This window comes from Larimichthys crocea, chromosome X, assembly GCF_000972845.2.
Source record: "Larimichthys crocea isolate SSNF chromosome X, L_crocea_2.0, whole genome shotgun sequence".
In the NCBI taxonomy this organism is placed as follows: Eukaryota; Metazoa; Chordata; class Actinopteri; family Sciaenidae; genus Larimichthys; species Larimichthys crocea.
The window spans coordinates 7,825,950-7,837,631 of NC_040020.1; the positions used below are offsets into that span (position 1 = coordinate 7,825,950).

Genomic DNA, 11,682 nt, shown 5'->3' on the forward strand with positions numbered 1-11,682 from the left:
GAGCTAGAGTGGAGAGGGAGAGAAACATTTGTCAAAAAATACATTTGCAAACGGCTCTCGTGGCCACAAATGTCACTCCACAGAAATAATTTCTACATAGAAACGTAGGAAAATTCGTGGGCTACGCAGCGATATCACTGCTGAAGCTGTCAGACTTATAGTTTTGGCGGGAGACGCACTGATGCTCCAGGATCACCCACCGACAGCCCCATCTACTCCCATGTAAACTGGAGAGGAGAAATTTCCCAAAGGAGCACGGGGCACCTGTTCTTTCTCTCTCTCCCCAGGTCACATTTTTTAACTTCACACACTGAAATTCAGCATTCACATGGTCGACAAGATGAGGATGCTCACGGTCATTTGGGCTTTTTGATACCACCTACCGTTTGGCATTAGTGTCCACTAGTTGGAGGGGCTTCATTTAGAGATTTTCTGTGTCTCTCAGCAGTCACTCACACACAGACAGAGCACAGCTGCAGTTAATTGCTCTGACCTGCAGCTGACCCTGGTTGCTCGGCAACCTCAAGCTGCCTTTGACTGACTTTAAGTCTCTGTGCTGCTGCAGTGTCAGTAATAATGTCTGTCAGACACACTCTACAGTTATTTACACAGTTAAGAGTTTAACATTACAGACTGGCTATCGTCAGCTTGTGTTAGCGACACTAAGCACCTCCCACTGTCCTATTCATCAGGCTGTGATTGGACAGTTTTTAGCTAATGATGGTAATAAAAACAAAAAGGAAAACACATGTAATATTATGTGTTATATCTGACTTTGTTCACAAATCAGTGAATCCAGAAGAATGAAGGTGCACTTTGCTGTGCACTTTCACAGTATTAAAGTAAATCATAATGGTGTTTTTATCCTGTGAGATTAAATTAAACTCTCTGATAGATTTTCTGTCAGGCAACATGCATCATATTTCATGTAATCCAGTGAAATCTGTGTTATTAGCTGACTCGCTTTACGTTTTAATGTTCAGCTCACTTCTATGAAACACTCACTCAAAGTGAAAACAGCTGGGCGACTTCATGTTGCTGCTGTCATCGTGTCTACATGTTATATGTGCACAGATATTTCCCGTGATGCCTTCTCAGGCTCTACATATGTATGGCCCTACGTCGATATTTGCACAGTGCTGGCTTCATTTGCACTTTACACATCAAACGCTTGTGACTCATTAACACACTAACAGAGGTCATCCCTCGAGCCATTCGCTGGCACTCGATGGGTGGGTGTATAAGTGAGAACTGACCCTGATGATCCAGTTTGTTGACCTCATGACCTTCATCCGTCTTCTCTGGATTCAGAATCTCAATGAACATCCAGCTTCTTTCTTCTTTCTTCAGCTGCTCAAATACAGAGAAACTTTATTTTGACAATCCGCCTACAGACAGACAATTTCGAACATTTAAGTTTTTTAGTTGAGATTCAACAAGTTAACTTTTTCACAAAAGAAAAAAAAACGATTTCTGACATTATTCCACTGTGGTGATGGTTCCGGCACAAAATCATTTTGATTATGTGATTTTTATGAATATTAATCTGTCATTTACTTCCAAAAAGGACAATAAATACCACATTTATTATAGATACATTTTATTTTTCCATTTAATCTCATAGAAGCTTTGCACACTCAACACTCAGCTGAACTCTGTCAGGTCATTCATTCACAGTGTATCATGATTTATTTATATATTCAAATTATTCATATGAGCCTCAGAACTGTCCACAGACTCTGTCTCAATATGAAGTACACAGACAAAACCAGAGTTGAACTATATTTTCTCAGAGGTCCGTTGTGTAACGCTTAAGTTGATGTATTGACAGATTCTGCAGCCTCACCTTAGATGCCAGTAAATCTAACGACGCCTCACATTAATAATACCCTCAGACAAAATGTTGAAACAGCATCAGAGAGTTGTGGAAATTGTATTTTCTATGCAGATCTCCAGTGTGAAGCTCATTAAACGCTTCAATTATCACGTTTTTGTTTCCGTGTGAAGGAGCAGTCTGTGACACATTACAAGTTTTATGACAGAGGTGAAAGTTTCACAGAGTGCAGACATATTTTGTGATGTCTCGGATAGAGTCTACTTCTCCTACTAAATAATTCATCCTTCATCTTTCATCATCTCGTCGTCTGTCATGGAAACTCAGCGAACAAACTTCCCCACAATGTCACGAGTTTGTTTAGGCTTCATTCTCTGCACAAACACTTAACAAACCTTTCCACAGCATCCAGAAATTCTCCTAAAAAGGTGCCTGAGATTGCAGCCATGCACTTTGACTTCTTGGTTTATATTTAACGTTTCCATTTGTCAGAATCAGAAAAGTCGTGTTTGAATAATGATTAATGTAGCTGCAGCTGCTTTGATTAATCGTTGATTATAAATCAGATTTTTATGTTTTTTTTTTTTCATGGTGTTTTATCATTAAAGCGCTCAGACATTTGTCACAAGTGACACTTGAGCTGACTCACACACACACAAGAACACACGTTTTATTTTTTACCAGCACTCTCAGTAAACTGTTATTTTCTGAGCCGGTTTCAAGTGTCGAGCAATAATATTAATATTTGAATGTCATTATTCATTAGTGTTTGTCCGTCGCACGAGTTTGGACTCAAAAGTTTTTCGAGTATGTTGAATGAAAAACACTGGGTACGTGATTAAAGGAGATGCTTCCTGCCTGAGGTGTTCAAAGGTGTCCAGAGGAAATGTTAAATGTGTTTTGTTCTGACAGCAGCTGCTTCACGAAATCACAAATTTGACACAAAAAGGTTGAGATGACGTAATGACAGCTGAACTTCAGATTTACAGCTCCAAACTCCAAACTAATGACAAGCTGCTACGTAAAGACAGCAGGTGGATGTTCAGTCAGCTTTTATTAAGATGATGACGCGCTGTCTGTATCGCATCAGAAACGAATGTTTGTCTCTTCTTGGCATTGATCGACACACACAAAGTTTACTCTGCCAAACTGAGCACTGTTGTCGAGTGTTAACAACTTTTCTGACATTTTGTGGGTTAACGATGTTTTTATATGCAAATTTTCTACATTTTATAGATATATAAATATATAAAAAAGATGAAATAAATCTGTGTATATATTTGTGGACACACAGACAGAGGTGTGTGTGTGTGTGTGGGTGTGTGTGTATCATCACTGATAACATTAAGTAATTTGGGAATAAGATGCTGTCTGTACATGAAGCTACATGATTGTTTTATTTTTCAATACGATGAATAAAAATGTTTTTTTATGACGACGCCTTTAGATGTTTGATTATAAAATGGATTTGATCTTGGCAATGCAATATTGTGTTTGTTTTTAAATCAAAGTGGTGTCACTCATTTAAAGCGTTTTACACTCGTCTGATGTTCTGACAGGTTTTTGGCCACAGATTTCACCCGACAGACGTCATTTCTGACAGAAATGTAGGAGAGGTTGTGGGCTGCGCAGTGATAACACTGCTGAAGCTGCCAGACTTAAAGTTTTGTCTGTGTGAGCATCAGCAACTCCACGTTAAAAAGGAGGAAATGTCCAGAGGAAAGCTGACGAACCAGAGCTCGCATGCTCAGGTGAAGACGGTTCAGGCCCAAAAGCCTTCCTGTTCGAGGGGTACTTTCAGAAACTGCCACGCTTAATTGCTCTGCTCTGATTGGTGGACTGCGGCTGGCCCTGGTTGCTTGGCAACACACAAGCCTTTTCATACAATATTCTACTTTTTTCATTCATATTTTCCGCAGCAGGTGTTTCAGCAGAAGGCCTCCACACCGTTTTCTAGTTGTTAAATGCTTCACTGTGTTCAACAGGTAGTCGCGTCTGCAGCGTCACATAATGAGCCAAAGTTTAACCGGCTGTTATCAGAAACTTTACTGAACTTAGCTGCCCTATAAATAATCAGGAGAGTACAGCTCCTGCAGGAACACACTCAGATATAATAATAGTTTGTTATTGTGACTGAAGAAGGTGTCGAGTCTGGTCAGCAGGAGACGAGAGCTTTAAAGTGACTTAGTGCTGCAGACAGATGGTGGATTATTATGAAGGTTCATTCTGTGCTCCTGCAGTCATCGTCAACAGCGTGTGAAATTAGTATTTAGCTGATATCAAATGCACATCCTGCTTTATGGACTGGCACTCCACACATGGAGCACTGCAGTCAGCTGCAGTCGTCTCATCACTGCCCCTTCTTACACAGTGAAAGACCTGGAGGTGACAGGACGGCTCATGGAAACTGGATGTAACTATGACGAGATCTGTGTGTCATAAATACACTATAAAAAATGTGATTCATAGTTTGAGTTGTTGTGATTGCTCCCTGCTGTCTCCATTCACACACACTGCTACTCTCCTCTTCCTCCACAGACAGGCCTGGAGCTTCTGATGGAGCCGACCAGCCGCTCAGCAGAGGACAGGAGGAGTTCAAGATAATAGACTTTGAAGGAGGTTATGACTCTGATCATAGCTCCTGGGCATATAGACCTTTAAGAAGAAGTTGGTCTGAGTAAAGTGATATGGAACAAAACACACCACGACGACGAGACCCATGATTAGGAGGGCGTACAAGGAGCTCCATCTACTCCACCGAGTGTCCTTTCCCCTGTAAAACATTGAAGAATTGAGAATCCACAGACGACAGAGGAGTTCAGGAAGGAAAAGCTCTTTGTCATTTGTTTGGTGAAGCAGGGCAGCTGAAAACTCAAAGGGATTGGACCCAAACGCAGAAACCCGGAGGCAGAGCTGATTCACGGTTCAGTGATTTAATCCAAAGCTAAAATAACCTACGAGATGGCAGGCGAGGAGCAAGAGAACAACGCCTGGACATGGACAAGGAGTCCACACAGTGTGTGCCAGTACTTCTGTTTGTACTCGTCTATGTAGTAAACTGCATATTCCACGTACTGCCTAACATAACGCTCTAATTACAGCAGGTTAGTGTTGACTCAAGTACAGCTTAACTTAATTAAACTTATTGTACTGCTTCTTCTTCAGCAAACTGCACCTGGGACGGAGCAGCAGCACCAACGTTTGGCCGCCACGTGTCACAATACGGTATCTAACGGCAACGCCACTCACACAGACTAAATTGCGCCTGATTTTTACGATGGATCGAGATTCTTATTGCGGCTCCATGGCTGCAGCCGATCACTCAAACAGCTCTGCAGCTCCTCACTGACGTCATCTTCAGATGAAGGGCCTTGAGCCTGATGGACTCTGGTGAAAACTAATCAGGATATTAGTGTATAACACATTTCATACAGACAAAATGTAATTACATAGTTCAAGTGAAAGATTTCTTTTAAAAGCTGCCCTCAGGTCTCCAGGGAGCCGCTCAGAGACGAGGCAGCAGCAGGGTCGACCGTGAATGCTGCAGTTTGAAATGTCAACAGATGTCATGATGAACGGAGCACAGAGCGGACCGCCGAGCTAATGAATGTTTTATTTCTCTGAATGCTCACGCACACTGAAGGAGGTGGAAAACAAACACGCCCACGCAGTGTGAGAAAATCCACTAATAAAGAGTTTCTGCTGTCGAGGTCAGGAGTGTAAAGACTGGAAACAATAATACAGAGAAGAACAGTACCATCATAATGAAGTACCATTAGACAGTCTGCGGGGACGTCACGGAGACTACGTCCAGGTTTTATACAGTCTGCGGGGACGTCACAGAGACTACGTCCAGGTTTTAGACAGTCTGCGGGGACGTCACGGAGACTACGTCCAGGTTTTAGACAGTCTGCGGGGACGTCACAGAGACTACGTCCAGGTTTTAGACAGTCTGCGGGGACGTCACGGAGACTACGTCCAGGTTTAGACAGTCTGCGGGGACGTCTCAGAGACTACGTCCAGATTTAGACAGTCTTTTTGCCTCATGGTTTTGTTTCTTTCTGTTTCCCCGTGTTGTCGTCATGGTTGGTCCTTTAATCGCTCTTTTGTGGTAAGATTTCTAGTTTTTGCCCTGATAGACGGAGAGTTGAGAATAGAATGAATTTGACTTCATGAATTATTGAACAAGTTTAAGTCTTCTGTCACATTTCTTTCAGACCATGATGCAGATTTTCTCTGTGGATGACTGACTCAACTTTTAATATCACGGCCCCCAGAAGAGGCAAATGGATTTCGATGGTGGATATTAGATTCATTCTCAGAGGAACAAGACAAATCACATCGTGTCTGTAGAGTTTATTTTCTTCATACTGACTTTATTTTGCGGCTCACGCAGCTCGTCTCATCTGAAACAGCACAGTTTCCTGAAAATGATTTCAGTTCATATACAGATAATAACAACATGTTCTGATTTCTGGATGCAGTGTATTCTGACAGAACAACATGAGTGCACAGCCAGGATGACAAAACTCTCTAAGCTGTGAAGTCTGGATGAAGTCAATGTTCTTTGTCCTGCAGCTTTTCATCTGTGATGCTCTGAGCGTCTGGGGTGACATCAATAAATTCTGACGCTGCTGCAATTTTTCTTTTTGCACATCTAACTGCTGCAATTTTTCTTTTTGCACATCTAACTGCTGCAATTTTCGTATTAACAACATCTTGAACCTCACATGGCTTCTCTCTGCTCCTCATGTCCACACTGATAACCCAACGCCTCATACACTGTGAAAATGACTAACAGTACTGAGAAATGAATGTTAGTGAAATGATGAACTATTTAATGATAAAACAAGATTACCATCAACAGAAACACACTACAGCAGCAGTGTTTAACCTCAGAGTTAACCAGAAATACAGCACACAGTGAGTACTGTGATGTACGCTGTATATTAGAACTCAGTAGAAATACTGTGATTGTTTTTACAGTCAGTTACTCGTCAATGGCTGCCATTAGTTAATTAATCTGTTAATTAATGATTCTCGGAGTAAGTGAGCGGTGTCCAAACTTCTTTTAAAGACAAGAGGATGCCGGGAGCCGATACTAACATTTCAAAATAAAAGTTATGCATGTTTTGTTTGTCAGTGTCATCAAATCTAAAAGCAGTTCTTGTTTCTGTCACATCTGGAGGAGTAACATAATAAACTGAATGAAGCTGATACAAACCTGAACCTCAGGTTCATTTTAAACATGATTATTATGAGTGATAAAGTCTGTGAACATTTCAGTTCAACACGTTTAACAAAATCATTGAGAAAGTAAAGTTTTGTGTCACATCTACAGGCAGTTATGTCCTTAGACATTAATGTAGCTGCTTCATTATGTCAACCAATAAAAGACAAATCTGCAGCCAGCAGGACATAAATAATATAAACATGAAACTTTGAGCTGCGTATAATCTGACTTTGACATGTCTGCAGTAAGTCTTCATATTTTATCCTGTGTTTGTTTGTTTGTCTGTTGTTAAAAATTTAGATATTCGACAGCAGGTTTGAGTTCAAACGTCACACAGCTTCATGTAAATATAAAATACAACAGACAACATGTTGTCATTAATAGGACGCGTGTGTGTGTGTGTGTGTGTGTGTGTGTGTGTGTGTGTGTGTGCGTGCTCTACTGGGCGTGGCCTCTGATTTCCTCTCACCTGCCTGTTCACTTCACCACCTGCTGCTCATCGTCCAATCAGCCGGTGCAGTCTCTGGTTCGTCCTTCAGACTCTCTCCCTGCCTGCTAACAGTATCTGGATCAGTACATGAAGCACACACAGTTTGAAATGAACCAATAACCACAGAGCTGTTTTCATGTAATTTAAAGCATTTCTGTCACATTTATTAATTCAGCTGTCGATGCTCACACAACATACAGACAACTCATTGATTCACCAGCAACTCAGGCTTTTTTCAGTTTGGCTTCATAACAGACAAGAACGTCAGGAACTCCAGAGTTTCTCATCCTTCGTGTTCGGACCTGCAGCCGGTGTTTGAGAAGCAGAATAAACGGTGTTAAGCTTCAGGGAGGAATTAAAAATCTAAAATGATGACGATAAGTTGACAGCTGGGTCACAGGCCAGAAAAGGCTGAGAAACCCTGAGTTTCATATTCATCAATATATACACACATAACAGAAGTTAACACATTAACAACACCTCACTGACCAAATGACACAATTTATAGAATATGTTTTTCATATTTGTGGCTTTGACACTGAATCATGCAGCAAACACGTTATTATTTATCATCTCAGGAGAAAGTGAAAATCTTTTTGGATGTTTGGTGATGTCAAATCTTTCAGCTGCATCGTTATGCACATGCTCAGTGCAGCCAGTGAAATTTACAAGCATTGCTCAGTCAGTGCCGGTTTATTATTGCAGGAGATGAACAAAATCACAAGCTGTCACGACTGCTGCACATGAGCTGGATGCTTTTTTAAAAATCATAACAATGCAAATTCACAAGTGACTGCTCTGTAATCATCCAGGTCCATCAGAAACTAACGCGTCCACCTTCACTTTAACTGGACTCCAACACGGTTTTTGAGTTTTCCTGATAACAGACAAACTAAACGTCAATGAAACAGAGCAGACCGCCTCTTCCACCGCTCCATGATCAGTTCTGCTGTTCACGTAACCATCGACGGCTTCTGGAGATGTTCAGACCGGTCGTCGAGCCTTCACACTTTGGTTCTCGTCAATGTCACTCAAACCCTGGTGTCAATTTTTCATGAGCCGTGATGACGAGACAATCAGCACTTGCTTCACCTGTCATGGGCTGAACGTGGCGGCTGATCGGTGCACGTCCGATAACAACGATAAGTTTCACGGTATTCAAAGAACAGAAACATAAATTTGGTCAACAGCAACCTCAGTCATCCCTGATTGGACGTGGCCCCCCGCATGGTAAAGCATATATACATCTCCATTAGTCCTGTCTGCTCTCCAGCTGCTGTCACAGTGAGGAGCTGTCTGAATGTCACATACTTCCAAAACTGTCTTCCAAAAGAGAAGAGCCCTGCAGAATGCTGCTGATGTGTTTGGACAATAGAGACGCCGTCCAGTCTTGTTAGGTTGTTGTATGATGCATCCTTTTATTACACAACTAAAGATCCATTATCTCAGGTGTCCGTCGTCGTTAATCACAGAAGGAGAAACCTCAAAGTCTTAATGTTCCTGAACGTCTCATTTCAAACATCACTCACATTTAGCCTGCTGCAGGTGTGTGTGTGTGTGTGTGTGTGTGTGTGTGTGTGTGTGAGTTCTTCACACTCTCCTTGTATTTAACATGTTGCATGTTTCTAAGTCTAATCATATCGTTGTTTAAACGCCGCCCTGAGCAGCAATTACTTCTGACATTTACTCCACTTGTTCCCAGAGGAGTGGAACCGAGGTGAACCTTTACCGAGGAAACGTTTCCTGCTGAAAGCTTTAAAGAGAATTTAATGTCGCGGATATTACAGCCTCCAAAGTGAGTTCAGACTGAATGTGAGCGGACACAAAGAGATGTGGATCACCTCCCGCTGACACAAAGTTACATGAATCTATTCATGAATGTTCAGAGACCGAAACAGTGAAGAGGAAAAACCAAACAGTGTCATGTGGAGTTCAGAGCGTGTTAGCCGGCAGCAGAAATCTATCATCGTGTCTGCCGGCTATAAACACTGAACGAAGGGAGATGAATGTTACATTCAGTCTGAACACACCTTCACCTGTCTTCTTCACACAGATCTGTTTGTTTGTTTTTTACCACGGGTCAATTAAAAAGATGATTTGATGATTTAAATGATCAAACTGAACCATGTTCAAGCCCAGACTTGGTTAACTTGCTCAGCTTTGGTCATTTTCCTGGTTTATCTGCTTCTACATGTGGAAATATGCTACGTAGTTCGTAGTTTGTCTGTTTTTACGACCGGCAGTTTGCACAGGGGTATTTTATTTTGAAAATCCACCTAATTCTCTATGCTGTTTCCGTGGCTTCCTGTCAGCTCGAGGTGCTCTGTGTTAAATTGACGCGGGCTCCAACTGTAGGCCCCCGAGCTAACCAATCCTCCTTCAGACTGCGTTAGGACGGCCTCCTTAATTAGCATACAGACAGACTCTCAAATATTGTATTGACGTGCAGCCTTCACTGTGTAAATGTGTGTGTTTGATTTTTATCCACTGCTTCATTGTGGAGCCACGTTGGACGGTATCATCTCCTCACAGGCCGGCTCCTGATGACCCCCTTCAGGCACCATCCTCACACTCATGCTGCCACCGTCGGTGGTGCTCGGATTCACGCGAAACTTCCGATTAACGGGGCGCACCGCCCTGAGGAACTGCCTCTTGAAGGTCTCGCTCAGGATAATGTACAAAAAAGGGTTGATGCAACTGTTGGCGTAGCCCATGCTGATGGCTATGTTGTAGGCGTAGGAGAAAGCCAGGCTTGGCTTCTGCACCCCGAGGTGGACCAGCTGGAGGATGTAATACGGGGCCCAGCAGGTGAAGAAAGCCAAGCAGATGGCCACCGCCATCCGGGTCACCTTTCTGGTGCGCACCCTCAGACTCCGCGGAGGCAGCGGTGCCACGCTGGTGGACATGTGCTGGAGGATCTTGAAGAACACCAGGCAGATGATGGCCAGAGGTATCGCAAACGCCAAGAAGAACTGGTACAGCGTAAACCAGTAGGTGTCGGTGACTGGGTCAGGCAGAAGGAGAGCGCAGGCTACCAGGCCATCCGGGAGAGGCATCAGGCCCGCATACATCCACACCGGGATGATGGTGAGTAAGGACAGACCCCAGACCAGGACAATGACCAGCGTCGCCACGCAAGGCGTGCGGATGTAGTTGCAGCGGATGGGATGGACAGTAGCTAAGTAACGGTCCAGGGTCATCGCCGTGAGGATGTAAGTGCTGACAATCTGGCTGTTGGAGTCAAGAGCGGTGATGACCGTGCACATCGCGGCTCCGAACCGCCAGGTACCGTTGCCCAGCAACTGGTGGATGAGGAACGGCATGCCGAGGAGGAAGAGGAGGTCTACGATGGACAGATTTAAGATGAAGATGTCAGGGACGGTCTGCTTTGCACGGCACTTGGTCTTCTTCATGATCGTGTAGATGACAATGCAGTTTCCCATGATGCCGAGGAAGCAGATTATTCCAAAGATGACGTGAAGGACGGCGCTGCAGTGGAGCGCCCCGTCTGCTGCTGGAGACAACAACCACACGCAAAGATTAATCACGCTGTGAGATGAAATCTTTGATTGTATCAGTGTGTTATTATTCGTACTGCGCTGTGCAGTTATTCCTCTCTGTGCCGTTATATTTATTTATCCACACTGTGCATGTTGTTGGCAATCATCTCTGGACAAACTAAAGAGCAGCTTCAGCAGCAGACTCATCCAACGCGCTGCTCTCAGGAGCAACACATCTGCCTGTCAGAGCCACGAGCACACCTGGACTACATACACCTGTACAATGCTCCACATACTGGAACATATACTTCACGTCACATAAACCATGTTGATATTATATATCATATTTATACAATGGTCTTGTCTTTTTGCACATTCTATTTACATATTTATATTCACAGTATATTATTTATAAAATGTACATTGTATAGTAAAGTATTTATTATACATATACTATACATTATATCTATCTATCTATCTCCTACTTAAAAGGTGTATATGGTGTGTGACTCTTATATATTTCCTCTCCACCCTGTGAGCTGCTGTGAGTCAAAGTCGATCTGATCATCAGCACAATAACACATTATGTTATGTGTGTGTGTGTGTGTGTGTGTGTGTGTGTGTG

The 11,682-nt window shown here is 42.9% G+C and overlaps 1 protein-coding gene across 1 annotated transcript in view; it reads right to left on the reverse strand.

The window, feature by feature from the left end:
* Nucleotides 1-9,878: 9,878 nt before the first annotated feature.
* mchr1a (melanin-concentrating hormone receptor 1a) overlaps nt 9,879-11,682 on the reverse strand; it is a 3,888-nt gene continuing 2,084 nt past the window's right edge. The window contains exon 2 of the mRNA XM_027282538.1: nt 9,879-11,071. Coding sequence (XP_027138339.1) covers nt 10,050-11,071 — 1,022 coding nt within the window. The 3' untranslated portion in view covers nt 9,879-10,049. The remainder of the gene's footprint in view (nt 11,072-11,682) is intronic.